The sequence below is a fragment of the Mesoplodon bidens genome (assembly GCF_964165515.1).
Source record: "Mesoplodon bidens genome assembly, chromosome: 8".
Lineage (NCBI taxonomy): Eukaryota > Metazoa > Chordata > Mammalia > Artiodactyla > Ziphiidae > Mesoplodon > Mesoplodon bidens.
The window spans coordinates 35,941,361-35,960,806 of record NC_138165.1 but is presented as its reverse complement, the minus strand read 5'-3'; the positions used below and the strand labels follow the sequence as shown (position 1 = coordinate 35,960,806).

At 35.4% G+C, this 19,446-nt stretch overlaps 1 protein-coding gene across 6 annotated transcripts in view; it reads right to left on the bottom strand.

Annotated features, from left to right (window-relative positions):
* The window catches only part of KCNH7 (potassium voltage-gated channel subfamily H member 7), a 457,039-nt gene that overhangs the window by 59,210 nt on the left and 378,383 nt on the right, over positions 1-19,446 (bottom strand). For 5 of the 6 annotated variants that reach the window (XM_081242073.1, XM_081242076.1, XM_081242075.1 and 2 more), the window contains one exon: positions 8,183-8,608. The exons of the other annotated variant lie outside the window; for it this stretch is intronic. In XM_081242073.1, coding sequence (XP_081098199.1) covers positions 8,183-8,608 — 426 coding nt within the window. The remainder of the gene's footprint in view (positions 1-8,182; positions 8,609-19,446) is intronic. 6 annotated transcript variants of the gene reach the window in all.

Genomic DNA, 19,446 nt, shown 5'->3' with positions numbered 1-19,446 from the left:
CCACTTCCCTTCTTTTTGCCTTCCCCCCAAAGAAACCTCTGGTGTTTCTTCTAGAGTTATGTCAGAATGAGGTGAAACCTAGATGACAGTAAGTTAAGATGAATAAATATAATATATAATAACACACAAATGACCTCTTTTCTGGACCAAAAAAGTTTAAGAAATAAGGTACATGTTGAACTCTCAAGCCAGCTGACACAAAATAACTGCAGAAGGAGGGGGAGATGGAAAAGAAAAGGGAGAGGGAGAGTGTAAGGGTCGGGGGAAGAGATTACTTTCAGCTGCATCATAAGGATGAATGAATATTGACCTCAACAGTCAAAGCTATTCTCTTGTGATTCTGTAACGTGTACCCAAGCATAACTACATATGCTAGTTTGACAATGTAACAAATGACTTGGGCTTTTTTCTATTGTTATCAAGATGCTGCTAACATGCCTGGGCATTCTTCCTTAGCTACAGTTGTGTACAGCACATCTTGTAGATGACACTTAGGCTTGCAACAACTCTTTCTTCTTCTTCTTTAAATGTCTCTTTAAAGATTTATGGCATTTTGCCCCAGATTACACAATAGAGAGAAGTGATTGCACCAAAATCTCAGAAAAAGTAGACTAAAAAATTATCCATCTCCTCTTTCAGATTTGTTGGAGACTGTTAGTCTCCATAGTTTACTTCAACGAGCTACTATCTTTGTATTATCTGAAAGTCAAAAATGGGACCAACAACTACCTTATAATTGTAGTTGTTGGCTGATTAGAATATCTTCAGAATTCATGGTTATCTCACAGTATATCTAATTTCATGTAATGTCGAGACATATGAAAATCTACCTTCATTTTTTTTCATTTTTTGGAAATAGAAATAAAACTATCCTTAAACTAATGACAACAACTTTTAAATTGTAGAGGTAAAGAAGTTTCTCTTAGGTGGTATTTCTTGAACTTTTCACTGGTAGACAAATATTGTCTTTATTGTTACTTTTGGTAGAGATTGAAAAGGCATAAAAGCTCACTGGAGGTAAGTGTAATCATTATTATGAAATATAAAGACATCATGATAATAAATAAGATCTAGAAAACGGTTAACTATCTTGCAGTAGATTGAAACAAGGTCAACTGTTTTCCAGTCCTGTCCATGAATATATAGCAAAGGAGATAATAATAAACTCTAATAGGTCAACTCTCCACCTCATCAGTGCCCATGCCATCTCAAAATTCAACTCCTTCACTCTGACTGAATGACATTTCAAACTCTTTTTTTCCTGAATGCCACAGTAAAGAAGGCCTACTTAAGATTTTCATTTTGTCAGAATTTTCAAAAAATGTAAAATGATTCTTCCTCTGAAAATTTAACTATCCAAATTTCTGAGTAGCTGATGAATATCATCGAATTTCAATTTTTAAAAAATGTACCCACATCCATAGTTCACTAAAGCCCTAGTTACTTTTTTTATATTGAGGTAAAAGTTAGTTTCCTTTATTAAGTATGACTTTCTTAACTGAACTTTATATTAAAAATATATACTCTAAACAACTACAATTTTGTCAGTAGGTTAGATACGAGACCCAGACTCAAGAAAACTATGTGATTTTTCTTTTTTTTACTAGACAATTCATAATAGTTCAGGCATTCTCTCTTAATGTAAGTGGAATTCTTTTTGAAGAGCTGAAATTAAAATAGGTGATTTCTTATCAGTATCAAACAACTCTCTACTTAAGAATAAGTTTGGTTACAGTTAAACTGAGAAAGCATCATCAATAAGAGAAAATCTCATGCTCAAGAATTTTTCAAAAAAATTTGAAAAATAATTCTTTCTTTTTAGTAAGCATTTTCAAATATCTTACATTTAAAATGCTTTATTTCAGAGGTTTACTCTCTAAAATCTTTCCCTATAGTAAGTGCATAGAATTATTCTTTTATAAATGAGGAAATATAAGTATGTGATCTTTGGTTTTGCCTACAGGTTGTTGGGATGAATTGTCATTGAAACTTTCTAATTAATCCATCATTCTGTCCTCTTTGTCAAGTAATATTTGGATACAAATGGGGAAAAGGAAACACTTAGTGAGTAATACATTTCATAACTCCACACTCATGTTTTATTTTAGATTTCATTTCTATTCCCTCTAAGTTCTGGTACTTGTATTCATCGTTCAATAAACTGCCCAATAAAACTCAATAATATTGAAACTAGTTTCTATTTGTTTTGTTCAGCTTGAGTCACACTATTTCAATATTTCTAAACACATTCACTACTGCAATCAAAGAGCTATATTTTAGGTGTGTAAAAAACCCTGTGGGGGGGGACACGTAGCTTAGCCTTTCTTAATCCGTACCAAAACTCACAAATTCCTCCACAAATGGGTTTTTACAAAGAAGATTTTGGGCTTCCCTGGTGGCGCAGTGGTTGAGAGTCCGCCTGTGGATGCAGGGGACATGGGTTCGTGCCCCGGTCCGGAAAGATTCCACATGCCGCAGAGCAGCTGGGCCCGTGAGCCATGGCCGCTGAACCTGCGCGTCTGGAGCCTGTGCTCCGCAACGGGAGAGACCACAACAGTGAGAGGCCCGCGTAACGCAAAAAAAAAAAAAAAAAAAAAAGACTTTAGGGACTTCCCTGGTGGTCCAGTGGTTAAGAATCCACTTTCCAATGTAGGGACGTGGGTTCGATCCCTGGCAGGAGAACTAAGATCCCACATGCCACAGGGCAACTAAGCCCACGCACCACAACTGCTGAGCCCGCAAGCTCTAGAGCCCGCGCGCCACAACAAAAAGATCCTGCATGCCGCTACAAAGACCTAAGACCTGATGCAGCCAAATAAATAAATAAATAAATATTTTAAAAATAATAAATAAAGATTTTACAACCTCCATTATTTAACAGCTTTTACTGTCAAGACACTTTTATCTTTATTTTGTTTTGTAATTAACATTCTATTTTGCTGCAATTTGACCTCTTTCTCTTTAGTTATAGTAACATGGAAAACTGGTTATCAAATGATTCTAGATAGTATTAGGCAAATGTTACAGTAAATAAACAATTATGAATGTTATGTTATATTTTTAAAATTGGAATTTGACTTGTTCTGGAAACATTTAACCAAAAATTGTATCTTATGCCATCTTTAGCAAATTTTGTCAGTGGATCACATGTAAATAATGGATAAGTGATGAACTTGAGGCAAAATTTTTTGATGGAATACACTTATATTTCCTTAGTTCAAAAATTATTCCAGGGCCTCCCTGGTGGCGCAGTGGTTGAGAGTCCGCCTGCCGATGCAGGGGATACGGGTTCGTGCCCCGGTCTGGGAGGATCCCATATGCCGCGGAGCGGCTGGGCCCGTGAGCCATGGCCGCTGGGCCTGCGCATCCGGAGCCTGTGCTCCGCAACGGGAGAGGCCACAACAGTGAGAGGCCCGCGTACCACAAAAAAAAAAAAAAAAAAAAAAAAAAAAAAAAAAAAAAAAATTATTCCATTGTGGATCCTGTGTGTCTTTACTTGTCATGGCACAGATTTTTGCAGACATGACCAGTAGCCTCAAATACAAGCCAATGGAAACTTCTGCCTTAATTCCCAAGAACTATCTAATAAGAGACTTTATGTGTAGACACATATATGCATGCAGGTCTTCAAAATGTTCTTTGTCATTTAACTTTGAACATGAGTATGTCTAATGATTTAGAAATTCATTTCCAACAAACTAATGACAACTATTGTAGAGATCAGGTTCAGAAAGAATCCTGACAAGGTGATCAGAGTTTCTATACAGAGGCCTGCTACGTTTTTCCTTGTATCCATTCCATGATTCATGTATCAGACTAATGAAGCAAACATATCAATGTGAGCTGAAACTCCTCTTTTCTATTAGAACTTTCTGTCAAAGGTCTTGCCTGCATTCACAATTCATGAAAAATAGCAGTGAAGTGTGAAAGGAGAGCGGTCAACAAAGCAAGTAATTAATCAAAAGAATACTACTAATTTTCAGGGGAGGAAGAGTTTAATGAAGCATGTAACTAAACAGGGAGCTCTAGATTCTAACTACTAATATCACTGAAAGTAAAATTTGCCACAGAGGAGCAAACTATGGAAAAATTTGAGGCAGATAATGAAAAGTTGACTTTCTGGAGACTGAACCAATAATATTGTTCCTTTGCATCAATGATATTGAGGTAATTTGCTATGGATGGCATGATGCTTGATGATGCAAAAATTAAGAAATAGAGAATCTTTTCCTTGGTCTGTCCAGATGGCATTAGCATCAGGAAGATATTAGTATTAATGACATAGGCAAGCCCAGTTACTGCCACTATTCATTTTCAATGACAACAGGTCTTGTGGTATTTGTATACTATATGGTATACAGCACAGCTATATCAGTAAACATTTGTAGTTATCACAGTCACAGTGTTTCTAGGTATCTAAATATTAACATATACATATAAACATATCTATCTGTATAAATGCATGTATACACATATATATCAATACATTTATAAGCACACACATATCTATGCAACCCTTTATTAAAATGCAAATATAAAGAAAACTAACAATATCCCATTTAATATTGAATTTATTGTTTAAATATGGACTTTCTCATTATCAGTAGGTACAAGCATCTGATAACTTCATTATATCTTCTTATGCAGATATGCCTGAAGCACTTACATATTCTACTAGGTATTTTATTATGAACATTTCTTTGGTTTTTCCTTTATATTAAGGGTGAGCATTATATATTATATTTGTGAAATTATGTATGTAAGAAAGCTATATTATCTATGACTTTTATTTAACACTGATGTAGAGGTAGAAGAGTCCCAGCACATGGAGAACAGTTGGTAAGAAATGTGTGCCAGAGAGAAGGAACATCTTTTGGGTCAGTGAGTGAATCCTAAGCCATAAATTGTCATGGTCTTTTGGAGCCCTAAGGGCCAATCTACAAGAAACACAAGACATCCATCAAACTTCTCAGACCTGTCATTTTGGGCAGGTTGGTCCACTTTTAATACTGTGTCAAAGGAAGCAAAAGCTCTTTTTGCCCCCCAACCTACCCCCCTCCCCCTTTATTTGGGTTAACATATTTCAGAATTTTAAGTAAACAGTTGCTGTAGTTGGATAAAAGTAGCCCCAGGTTCATCCACCAGTAAGTTTCATCGCTGATTCTTTATGCTCCTTCCAGACCCACCCCTCAACTTGCTATCCTTGATGCAGACCTACTTCCCCCTACCACATACCCCAAATTCCTGTGCTTTGCAAGACAAAAACTGTCCTCAAAACATTTCCTTTCTGTCTCTTTCTTCAGGATTCCTAGCTTCAACTAGCTAATCTAATAACTATTATACGATAATGTCTATCAATAAATCTCAATAAATCTACTCGGTAAATCTTGTTGAATAATTTAGATATTTATGGATTAATGTGGTAACATGTACGTTTTTAAAGGAAGACTCCATTAAGAAACAGGGACTTTAATCCAAAGGGATGGGAAGGAGAAAAGAAGTAACCTTTGGTAAACAAGTACTACCTACCTGCTACTGGTCTAGTCTCTTCATATATGCTGCTTTAGTTTTAGAAATCACAAGAACCTACCTCTCACCATTTTACAGAAAAGAAATAAAGTCCTAAATGAATTAAATATCTTGCTTAAATACAGCAAGTAAGAGGCACAAAGGTGAATCAAACCCAGGTGTGTCTGACTCCAAAGCCAGGATCCTTCCCATATCATATCACATTTCAAAAGAGAGAAGAGCAGCTTTGGAAACAGGGAGGAATCCGGGAAATTATACATATAAGAGTGAATAACTGGAATTGCTTTACTTGAGGCAAACTTCATCTTTTCCTTTATGCTACATGAGAAAGATGATCCAGACACCATTTTTCCCCAAGACTATTTCATCCTATATTAATGTGAATCACATAAATTTTCTCTTGTTTCAGCTCACTTGAAGTTCTGTCTGAAACAGTGATTACTTGAATTACATATTTTAATAAATTTTTATTTTCAAGTGATGATATAGTAACTGAAATTAAACTGATCAAGTGCTGCATCTTAGAATAATTAGCATATTCTAATACTCACTTGTTTGATTGCTATTGATTAAATATCATTGGTAAATCAACTTCCCCTAACAATCTTGTTTGCCTATTTATTGTTTACCCATTCTTTCATTTCACTAAGCTGAAATTTAATTTGCTGTTGGTGTATATATTTTAAAATTTGAAAGTGAGGTTTTACTCTATTTATCAATAAGAAATTATTTGGTGTAATTACATGGATTCACCCATTGTAAGAGACTCATAAAGATAAATATTGATAAAGAAGTATTTCAATTTCTTGCCTTTTAATTAAAAACCAAAGTTAGGAATGTCTAACATTAAGAGTTCAACTAGTTTAACAGCAGCTGACTTTTTTTGAGTATTTTGCTAGAGTTTTATATATATTATCTCATTAGAGTCTCAAATTAAGAAAAAAAAACTTAAGCAGGGAAAGTAATATTATCATCCTTATAGATGTGGAAAGTCAAGTTTGAGACTTTGTCTAAGGTTTGTAGAATCCAGGAAGAATATATTGTTCCATTACCCTGCTCTTAATTCATCCACAGTTTGATGGGCATGTTCTGTGGGAGAGAATTTACTTCTAAACCTATTGTTTCCCTTGGCTGAGGAGGATTCTCTTGTCCTCAAGTGCTAATTGGTCAGGGAGCAACCATCTGCAGAGGGCATTCATGATATTTGATCTCCTCTTGAAAAAAAACCAAAACGATGGTGAGGTACTGACTGATTCTTAGGTAGAAAAGGACGCTGAATTTTAGTTCTTTTTCTTTTTTTGGCTACGCTGCATGTTTTGTAGGATCTTAGTTCCTGACCAAGGATTGAACCCAGGACCAGGGCAGTGAAAGCACAGAGTCCTAACCACTGGACCCCCAGGGAATTTCTGACCCTGAATTTAAAAAATTCAACACACCCAGGTTATTTTTCTCAATCTAATCCCTTAGATCTACTCTCACACCTTCTGTAAAACTTCGTTATAGAATCCAGGAAATTTATTTACAAAAAATTAGTGCAATAAATTGGACGAGATTTTAGGAGAACGGAACTTGTTTTAGATCAAAGAACCCTTTGAGAAGAATCTGATTAAAAATATGGACTTTCTATCCAGAAAATGCACATCCACTTCTCAGATTTCCTTAAAGTTTCCAACTTTAGGGGACTTTCCTGATGGTCCAGTGGCTAAGACTCTGTGCTCCCAATGCAGGGGGCCCAGGTTCAATCCCTGGTCAGGGAACTAGATCCCACACGCCGCGACTTAGAGTTCACATGCCACAACTAAGATCCCGTGTGTGGCAACGAAGATCCCTCATGCTGCAACTAAGACCCGGCACAGCCAAATAAATAAGTAAATATTTAAATAAAAAATAATAGGGTGAAATAATATTTTAAAAAAATTTCCAACTTTATAAGATAGTGGGGACACAAGGAGTATTTTCCAACCTAGGTATTATTATTATTATTATTATTTTTGCGGTACGTGGGCCTCTCACTGTTGTGGCCTCTCCCGCTGCGGAGCACAGGCTCCGGACGCACAGGCTCAGCAGCCATGGCTCACAGGCCCAGCCGCTCCGCGGCATGTGGGATCTTCCCGGACCGGGGTACGAACCCCTGTCCCCTGCATCGGCAGGCGGACTCTCAACCACTGCGCCACCAGGGAAGCCCCCAACCTAGGTATTAATTAAGAGAGAGTTTTGAATAAAACATTTCAGAAGATGCCTCTTACACATAATTTGAACATAAAACAAGTCCCTGCTCTTGCAAACCACAATTATGAGTTAAGAAAGAAAGAGGCATCTTCATCTTTGACAGCTTTATATCCATAAAGTTAATATGTAGAAATTATACATTCTGGGAATGTGCTATGTGCTATGAAACACTTGTCTCAAAGTTTAATTTGTTGTTTAAAAGATAAATAGTCTTTACCATTTCTTAGCAAAAATAGAAAGAATTGTGAATCATTTGCAATGGCAAAAATGTTCCATTTCATTTTATAGCATTTCCAATTGAAAATGAATTTTATCTGTGTGATATAGAAAGTTTGTAAAGCAACCGCTTTTTTTTGCTTAAAGCAAAAGCTTCACTTTTATAACTTCAATCTTTCAGAAAATAAGATTCTTAAGCAGCTCTTACCTCATCAGAACCAGATCCAAAAATCAGCAAGTCAAAAGGAATTGCTGCAACCATGTCAATCAGGAACCAGCCTTTGAAGTAGTGTATTGCTATTTTGGCTGGATCACTTACCACTTCTTCATTTTGATTTACATATGTTGTTCTGAAGTTTATTAGAATATCTATGATAAACATAATATCCACAATCAAGTCTACCACATTCAAAGGGCTGCAGGAATAGCCACATTCTCGTCTTTTCTGTTCTTCTCTGTCATTGAGGAGAAAGGCTGCAGAGTAGGGAGTGAATATAGCTGTGTATATGACCAACAGCAGAATAAGCCAATCCCAGACGGCCTTGAAAGGACTGTAGTGCAATATTGTAAACTTGTTGATGCGTGGTGTCTGCAGTTTATATTCTGGTAGGACGTCTGCTCCTAACGAGAGAACCTGAATACAGAAAAGAAAATCATACACTACATAAAAATGTGATTATTTAATCTCCAAATCTATAAAAATATTAAGGTAATTATACAGCAAAATCTTCTAGAAAAAATCATGGAATTGTGAAGTATGTACATTTAAAGGAATCCATATAAGCCCCTACCATCCAGTATATTTGACCCCAGAAAACCTCATTGGTATTTCTTGATAAATATAATTTTCACTAAAAAATAGTGAATATTGTCACTGAGATACTAAGGAATGGGTTACTGGTTCCTTCGGAACATACTACTACTCAGAAATAAAAATACATAGCAGTTTGTAGAAAATCATAAAATCAGTTTAATACATGAATAATTGTTTTCAAACCTAAGAAAGGATTGGCTGTAATGATTAGAAACAGTCTACTTGGATTCATGGTCATATTTAATTTGCATATATTTAATTTATAATTAAACTTTGATAAATTAAACTCAACTCATTCAAATCTTTAATTAAAATTTCCCACCTGCAAATCTGTTTTTAACATTAGAAAAAAAGGGACATGGGATTAAAATAAACACAAAGGAGAGTTTTTCCTAAAAGGTTGAAGGAGTATTTTATCTCCTGGGACGAATATACTTTCACCTGAACTCCTTCATAACATTTAAAGAACCATGTGGAAAGAATGGTGCAAGGAAATATTCAGAATATTGATCTGGAGAGGCTGCAAGATTCTTAGCCATCAAGGGGTACTTAAACTCTAAGATTTATTCTACTTAATAAAGTATTGGGTAGACTAAAATAATTCACCTTTTAGAGTTTTAGTTTATCTGAAAAAATAAGAGCTAAACTTGAATTGTTACACTACCCAGTAGAAAATTTCCATGTAGATTTTAACTTGATTATAATAATAAATTATCACAGAAAATTTCAATTTTAAGTCTCATTTTCATTGTCATATACCATACGCTTTTTCACATACGAGTTACTGTTCTTATCTTAAAAAGAACTTGAGAAGTTAAATAACCCCAAATGAAGTAAAACATGACTTTTAGATATAACCTTAGTTCAGTTAAAATAGAGAAAGCTATTTTTAGATAACAGCTAAACTGATTCAATCAGCTTTGAATAAAATAATAAAGAATTGAGAGTAAAGCCCAGAGTAAATTTGAACTACAATTATATGGTGGAAAAGGAATATTATTTTAAGTTGTGAGAAATAACAGGAATTATTAGTCAAAGAGAACTCTGGAAAATAAGTGACTTCACTGTTTATGAAATACTAAATAAGTGACTTCACTGTTTATGAAATACTAAAAATCCTTAGAATCCAAGATCTATATCTATATCTGTATCTATATCTAACTCCCAATATCCAAATAAGAATAATGTTTGGATAATCCATCAACTGATAAGTGCAGATTGATAGAACTCTATCCTTAATATGCTTCTATGCTTAATATAGAAACCAATGTATGATATTTTGGTTTGGAAGGAATGGACCATCTTATAAGATGTCATTATGTAACGTTCCTTTCTCAAAAACCGGGGACTACTCAGTATGTAGAAAGTAAAATCCGAAACCTTATTTTGGCTCTCAAAGTCATCTAAAATATGGACCCATTCTATCTTTCAGTTCCTTCTCCTATTCTCTATGTACTCAGTGTACTCTGGCAACATGACTAAATTTTTGAGATCTTCCCAAATCCCTGAAGTCACAAATTTCTCTCGTTAAAAAAAAAAAGAGTATATAATCATCCAAAGAGAACAAAAAAAATTATTTCTAAATATGAGGATATTGTCTGAGCTTGCTTCCTGATTAAGTTTCATACTTCTGATACCTATCTCTCAGATGGGACTATTTGAACACTTGTTTTAGCAGAAGTATAACTTAGAATACATCCAGCACCTTGAAGTTACCCTTGAGAAGTAAAAACTGTGGGTGGAACTCTTTCCATCCCACATATGCAAACATTCATTTAACAGTCAGAAGACTGTTGTGCTAAGAGTGGAGACTGAAAAACTGGGAAGACACTGGCCCTGAAATCACAGAGTTTATTGTCTATTGGCAGAGAGACGAGGAAGAAAACGACAGCGTTGCTCATGTTTGAATAAAATACAGACTCCTTTTGAAGGGAAAGATACTTAGGGCAGAACTCCAATGATGATTATATTATTCTTATTTATAGTGGTAAGTAAATATGTACAAAAATAAGACTAGGTTGAAACTTTTCAAGCTTACACCTCTTACTATGACTCTTGTGTGCTGAATTGTGGACTTCAAAGATACGTTGAAGTCCTAATCCCTGTGAATGTGACTTTATTTGGAAATAGCACCTTTGTAGATGTAATCAAATAAAAATGAGTTTCTAGTGGCTTGGGGTGGGCCCTGATGCAATAACTGGAGTCCTTATTAAAAAAGGGATATTTGGATACAGAGACACGAAGACACACAGGGAGAATGCCACAAAGACAAACAGGGAGAATGAAGGCAGATACAAATGCAAGCCAAGGAACATCAAGGATTGCTGGCAGCCCCCAGAGCCTAGAAGAGAAGTATGAAACAAATTCTCCCCAGGAAACTCCAGAAGGAACCAACCTTGCCAATACCGTGACTTTGGACTCCTGTGCTCCAGAATTGTGAGAGAATAAGTTTTCATTGTTTTAAGCTACCCATTTTGTGGTATTTTGTTACGATGGCCCTAGTGAACTAATACAAGGACAAATAATGAAAACAATTGATTTACAAAAATATTTACAAAACCAGTGAATTCATACCACCATCACTAATTCAATATTTGACATATCTGTAGGTCAAAAATGGTTGAACTTTGGCTATTATGTGTGGTTTGATCTATTAGGTAAAATAATTTTCTCTCTTCTAACCTCAACGCTTTTTTTTTTTTTTTGCAAAAAGTAGTCAAAACAGAATTACAAACTTCAAAGATTTTATTGCTGTATTAGGATAATCTAATCTAATCTTTAATCCAAATTATGCTCCTATTAGGCTTCGAAAGCCCATTTAAATGGTGCTACTTGATACTCTAAAAGTTTTTTATTTACTTGGAGTTGACTTTAACTTTGAGGCATTATTGAATTCTATATTAAGTAATTATCTAATCAAATTATGTCTGGAACTGGGATCAGAAATGTAGTTCATTTGTTAACTTCCAACATACCTATCGATCCTGAACCACTGAAATTTGGTACATACAACAGTGGAGTGTGTTTTGACAATGCATTTTTAGTAACTGGTATGGTAATAAACCTTATGATATAGGTTCTTAAGCTTCTTCATGGCTATACCTGTGTTATATGATCACTCAATTCTGTCATGAATTTTATTAGCCAAATGACTTCAAAAACTTATTTATACAGCATGCTTTGGTATCATGAACTCTCGTAAATCCACATGCTATCATAGGCACTGAAATCAGGTAGATGGCAGTACTCTGTTATTAAGTGATTAGCTTATTGATTCAGAAGATTATTGTACTGTTTTAAGTTTTACCAAGAGAGAGGAATTTTTAAGATTTTCCAGGAGCACTCATGGACATTTGAGAATATTCCTTTCTGTGGTTGTTGGTTTGAGAATTGTTAAAGTTTACTAGGCAAGGAAGTTGAGGTGGCCAAGTTTAGTTGCAAATAAATGCATCTGGCAGTGGAATGGAGGAGAAAGCAAAGAGGGGTAGGACCAGAGGCTTAGAGATCACTTAAGACTTTGGTACTAAGAAACATAGGTAAATGAGGAGAGATCAGGAAATCCTGTACTAGGAATCGGGTGGCAGAGACAGAGAGGAAGGACACATTTCAGAAATAAATTCATCTCCGGGTGTAAGAATGAGGAGTGGAGAAGCATTTGTTTCTTTATGGTTCCAATAATGAGTCTTATTAGAGCCAATCATGGTAATTACAATCTTTGAAGGCTCAACCAGGTTTGGAATAAGGGAAAGGGTCCTAAATTTTAAATTTGAAAAGCTGGGTTTAAATTCTGGATACAATTTTTCTGGTAAATCATTTAATCTCTTCAGATCTTTTTCTTATCATCTGTGTGATGGGGACAGTAATCTTTGCTCAAATAACCTATCTATACAGAGCTACCATATCACATCAGATACTTTCTATAAAAGTAGCCGATAAAATGGGAAATATTTACATAAAGTAATTTCATTATTTTTTAGTGTTCTTGAGTTACTTGTTTAAATCTTGAATCTAACGAACCAAATATAACCAAAACATATATGAACCAATTGGAGAAATTTGAACACTGCCTGGATGTTGATAATATTAAGGTATTGTTTCAGTTATCTTCTCCTTAGAATAAATTAGCTAACACATAATGGCTTAAAACAATAGTTATTTTATTATTCATGATTATATGGATGAAAAGTTTAAGCAGGTCTTGGCTGGGCCATTCTTCTGTTCCACATAGTGTCAGTTGGGGTCTCTCAGTCATAATCAGTTGGATTCTCCTTGTGTGGAGAATCCAGGAAGGATTCTCTCACATGTCCAGTACCTTGGTGTGAACAGTTCGAAGGCATGGTTCACTCAAGATGCTGGAACAAATGGGTTTCTCTCTCTATAATGTAATGTAATGTAATATAATATAATATAATATAAGATATATAATGTAATGTAATATAAATAATATAATAATTATATTTACATATATATGGTTTCTCCATATGGTCTTTCCTTTCCTTGGAGCTTCTCCATATGGTTTTTTTTAGCTAACAGGGTAGTAAGATGTCTTATGTGGATGTTTAGTACTCCCAAGAGAGAAGTAGAAATATCTAGTCCTCTTAAAGTCAAGGAGTAGAAGTAGTATAGCATTACTCCTGTCGTATACTACTGGCCAAAACAGTCATAGCCTAGCATAGATTCAACAAAGTAGAGAATTAGTCTTTACATTTTGATAGGGGAATGGCATGCATGTGGAAAGAAGGAATTAACTGTGGCCATCTTGGAGACAAGCTATCGCAGAAATTGTTGACGAGTATTGTTTTTAGATGTGATAATGATGTTGTGCTCACGTTTTAAAAATTGTCTTAACCTTTTAGAGATACATAATAAAATATTTGTGTCTGAAATGCTATAATATTTGAGGTGGGCTCCAATAAAATCCAGAGTGAGGGAAGGGAAAGGTGAGAGAAAGTCTGGTTATATGCAGTGTTAGATGTATGTTGATTTTTAGTGAAACTGGGTGATGGGTATATACTATTCTCTCTATTTTTACAATATGTTTAAATTGTTCAAAATAAAAAATCACATTATAAGAAGATAATTGGATGTGCTAAGTCTGTAGATGTCTATTCCTCTGAGTATCTTTACCCATATTGCTCATCAAGTTAGATTAAAATAAGCCACTTTTCAAGACCTATCAGGTTAGGCCTCTTATTAAAATATTTTTACTTCATTAGCATTTCATATTCAAGCGTTAAGCTTTCATTCTGGATTGATACAAGAGGCATGCTTTTGCATTCTTTCCTCATAAAACTAAATGCAATGTTTATGTTGTTTAATGTCATTTTTGCAAATATTTGCATTATATATACATATTTATAATTCATTTCTAGAAAAAAATGGATCTCTCTTGAGAAATCAAAAGGTTTCATATCTTTTTTGTTTAAAAAGTGACAGTTATTTCATTACTTATAGTTACTTTTTTTAATCTTACAAAAAACTGTATGAGTTTAGAATTTCAGTACCATTATTTCTCTTTCCCTTTATATTGTTTTAATCATCTTATTTCCATTTTAATGTTCTAAATGCATATATCTTTTATAATGCCACCTCATACTTACTTTGGAATTGGATAAATGAATGAATCGTTAAGTCCCCCAAAAGTTAAAATTAATTATGACAGTGCCTGGGAGTCATTCTGTTGGAAACAAAATATTAGATAGGTAACTAATTGTTCTAAAAGATGTAAATAGGATTCTAAGGGGCCAATGATTGAAAAGAAAAAGTCTGCTATACAGTCTGTTACATTTTGCTGAGAGCCAGCTTCTCCCACGCATTTGAGTAATAACACACTTTAGAAAGATAAAACATGATTAATTGAACTATTATAAGAATTTTCTTTTAAGAGAGAAAGAAAAGCGGGGAAGAAACCTCACTGTATAAAAAAAGGAGAACTCCATGGTCTCCAGAAAGACACTTCTATTTTCTTTCCTCAAAACCACCACTTAAATGTACAGTTTAATACAGCTAAAATGTGGTTTTCTTTACCAAATACAGTTTTTCTCTTTGCTAGCACATTACTATTTGTTTAACCTTGAACAGTTAAGTGTTATATAAAACCAAAATCTTTATAGGAAACAGCACTATTTATTCAATGAAGATCTACTGTGAAAATTTTGTTCGAACACCAGGATTAATAACTACTCTTCTCTTTTGAAAAGTGCAATAGGGAACGATTAAGCCTTCCAAAAGATTATACAGTACTTTTGGCAGCTGTTAAACGCCATGCTGAGGTGTTGGTAGAGACTACTCATGTGTTACTTATCCTTTTCTTGGGACTTGCAGTTAACTAATAGGCTAGCTGTATTTTTATCTATCAAAAGAGTAGTCAGTAACAAAATGAATCAGATAGATAATATAGCATCAGAAAAGATTGAAACTCTCCTGGCTTTTAAGCATCTGATTTGAGAAATAAAGTAAAACCTGAGTAATTTTCATTGAAACAGGCAGCTCCACTGATGGTTACCCAGATATTTAAATTAAAAGATGAAAAATATTCACACAAATAAATCAGATCTGTACCATAGGAAATATTTTTAAATAAGTAAAATACTAAAATTAGGTAGTAGAATCACGGCAGCATTCTGTATTCAAATAATTTTCTAAGGTTTAAAGTAGACATTTAGTCATTTGTGTGTATGTGGGTATGTGTGCACACACTTGTGTGTATTTGTGTGTGAGTGTTGGATTGAACCATGAAGATTGTATGAATTTGTGAAAATAAGAGTCATCTAGCTAAATGTCAGCTTTAGTGTTTTGTTTTTGTATGTTCTGGGTATGTTAATATGAAAAATATCTGCTTCTCAGGCTTCCCTGGTGGCACAGTGGTTAAGAATCTGCTTGCTAATGCAGGGGACACAGGTTTGATCCCTGGTCCGGGAAGATCCCACATGCCGTGGAGCAACTGAGCCTGTGTGCCACACTACTGAGCCTGTGCTCTAGAGCCCGCAAGCCACAACTACTGAGCCTGCGTGCTGCAACTACTAAAGCCCGTGCGCCTAGAGCCCGTGCTCCTCAACAAGAGAAACCACCACTGTAAGACGCTGCTCACCGCAACTAAGAGTAGCCCCCGCTCGGTGCAACTAGAGAAAGCCCGAGTGCAGCAATGAAGACCCAACACAGCCAAAAATAAATAAATACAATACATAAAGTTAAAAAAAAAAGAAAAGAAAAAATATCTGCTTCTCAAAATACGTGTGACTCTCAGAATATGAAAGAAATAGGTTAAATAATACCTTAAACGTTTATAATACTCTTGTATTACTTCAAATATATGCATATTAAAAATGACAGTTTCTTCCAGAACCATAAACTTCTCTTAACTTCCACACTGATGGCCAGCTGGACAGTGGCCCTTGGTTCCGGCTCTGTATTCAAATAAGTTTGAATCAGCCCCACCCCTGTGCCAGGCTGATCTGAGAAGCTTGGGGTATCACCTTGTTGCTGATACCAGATACTTTCTGACCTAATGTTTGCTTTCTTGCCTGCCTCTTCTCTCCTCTTTCCTTTCTCATGGAAACTATACACATGCACTCTTCTCTCTATTTTCTTTATCTTTGTTTTTAAATGGACATAATTTAAGAAAAAATGGAAATCAGGAAAAGGAGCACTTGGCACAGCAGTTCAAATGCACAGAGGAATGAGGAATGGCCTTAAAGATCAGAGAGAGAAATACAGGGTTTAGATAGGACGGTTTGAGATAAATGTGCCATATACCAATTCAAGGAGTTGCCTGATAGATAGAATGTCTGGGATAGGGCTCCTGAGGGGGTAGGAGTCTGATATTTCATCCTGCAGAGGCAGTGGCTGAAGTTCTGGAAACTAGACTCATTTGCCAGGAGGCTGTAAAGAAAGAGGGAATCCACTGGAGATAACTAAAATGTGGGATGGAGAAAAAAGGCAAGGGAATATTCCCGGGACTTAGCACCTTACCTGAATATGAGCTCAAAATAGCTGAATGGGCATATTTGTAGCTTAAGAAAAAGAGACAATGAAAGTGGCAAGAAAGAAGATTCACGAGAGAAAGGATTATGATAGAAAGAGCTGCTGTCACCAAAATTTGTTGTTCTCCCTTCCATGGAGTAGAGTTGTTGCTAGAATGTGTCTGTCCAGCCAAGAACACATTACTCAGCCTCATCTGCATCTAGCTCTGGTCATGTGCCATGAATAGTTCTTCTTGGCCAAAGCCTTCAAGAAGCAGGTGTGTGATTCCCTATTCTCTCTTTTTCCTTCCATGGCATAACTCAGATGCTTCCAAGGCTTCAGGTCTGTAAGTCCTATGGGATAGGGGAGCCCCCAGAGGTAGGAAACCTTGGTCACTGAATTACCAAGAGGAGGAAATTATTCATTGCACAGAAATACAGTTTCTGGTATTGCTTGAACATGAAATATAATATTGGGATAAGCCTCAATGTTATGGGGGTTTATTAGTTCCAATGCTAGCATTACCCTAACTAATACTTGGATCTTTAATAAGACAAAGTCCTCAAACAGGCAGGAGAGAAACATCAAGTCCACTGTGTATCCCATCTCTTCCCTCTGCTCTCCCTTGAGGTTTACTTTAATAGAGTCACATCACCAGTGTCAACAACTTGTAAAAGACCAAGAGAGCCACATCTAAATCCAGCTAAATCACATGAACCAGCACACTCATTATTCTGGTGACTTTTTCAAGGGTGGGGTGAATAAGGAGTAAAAAACCACAAAGGAATAGATATGCTCAGGCTCACTTCACTCAGTCAGACTCTTTCTGCCCAGGTGTCCCCAAAATCACTATCATGGAAAGGAGGACAATGGGGAATGATGTGCTTCCTCCAACACCTTCTTCCTTAGGCAGGGGAAGACCAAACTCACGGCTGCAGCTGCCACCACCGCTACCTGGAAAAGGAGCGGAGCTGCCCTCCTCAATGTCTTCTGTCAACCTATTTTGACCCTTGCTCTTTTTTCCTTGAAATATGTTGTATTTGATGACACTGGACTCCTGAGACAGTTCCTGCTCACCTCATCAATGCTATCTCTTGGAGAAAGAGGAGAGTTAACCCTGAATTACCAGGGCCAGTATTGAAGTATGACATTCAATTCTCTCAACAGCTCTTTGAAATAAACATTATTATCTCCATTTTTTTATAGACAAGGAAACTGACTCAAGAGAGACTGAATAATTTATCTGAGTTCTCAAAGCCAACTATAGTATTATCAATCATAACATCCCTTAACTTTATTGAATGCCTATTATTTACTGAAGGCTTGATAGGCACTATCAAATTTAAATATTACAATTTTACATCAGAGGAGCTTGCTATGAGTTCAATTGTGTCCCCCCCCAACTACTCCTAACCCCCAAGTACCTGTGAAGGAGACCTTATTTGGAAGTAGGGTCTTTGCAGATGTAATCAAGGTAAGATGAGATGGATGAATGTTTTCTCCATGTTCAAACAATGGCAAAACAAACAAACAAAACACCAAAAAACAAACAAAAAAACTTACAAACAGCAACAACAAAAAAGGTTTAAAAAAAGCATTCTATATTCTAAAAATTACTGAATATACCTGCACAACAAGAGAAAATTTGAAAACAATATTAGATTTTAATCATGATGTATTATCTGCCCTTCTAAGAGAGAAAATAAGCCAAATGTTTTACTGAAAGCCATCACAAATCTTGGAATTAAATCTGAGACTGATTCTACCATAGCTAAGAAAGAGTTATACCTAAATGCTGGCTAGAAGTGGCAATGAGATAACTGTTTTTGAGAGCCAACTATCAATCAAAGTCGCTCTTTCAAAGTCATACAGAGGAATCTTTGGTAGTTCATTCAAGAAAATCACATTTGATCTTTTAAGTACATAACTTTAAAGCAATGGGTATATGAATTATCTGAAATAAGTAAAAAGAAATAAATATGGCAGACGATGTGGAAGCATAACTTTGTAGCAGAGATTCATTAGCTTCCTGTTTTTGTGCATCACCTCGCAGGAGTAACTTCCTAGGAGGTAATTTATCTTGACTCTAAATGGTCCTGAATTCCATTTTGCCTGATATTATTCTTAACATCTCATTAGACATTATTTTTTACCTTGACATTCTTTGAAAAAAACTTACTAAGATATTTGACTCCTATTCATGTCTCCTGGGGTGAGGTATGAATCTGCAAATGCCTATCTGAAACAAAAAGGATTATGCAAGTGACACAGAAAAAATGAAAATCAAGCCAGTTTGTGCCTTCTGATGACAAGTATCACTTTCTCCATAACCTTTATCCTAATAACTGTGTAATAATATGATTATGTTCATGCTTCAATCTCCTTGATTTCTTTGTTCTTGCAGTTTTTATGTCTTACTGATAGATAAAATATACCAGTTTTTTCAAATACAGCTAGAAACTGTTACAGTTTCTCTTTTGTCAGAGACACATATGAATAGCCAAAGACATATTATTGCATTTGAGACCTTTTGCCACATTTTACGTGGTAAACAGGAGCAATGTCCTTTAACATAGCTCATTTCATAAATAACCCTTCTTACTACTTTTGCTTCATGATAAATTTGTGTGTCTCATATATTAAAGAGTCAATGGAAGAAATTTTATATTGGCATCTAAATCGGTGGTTCCCCCAGT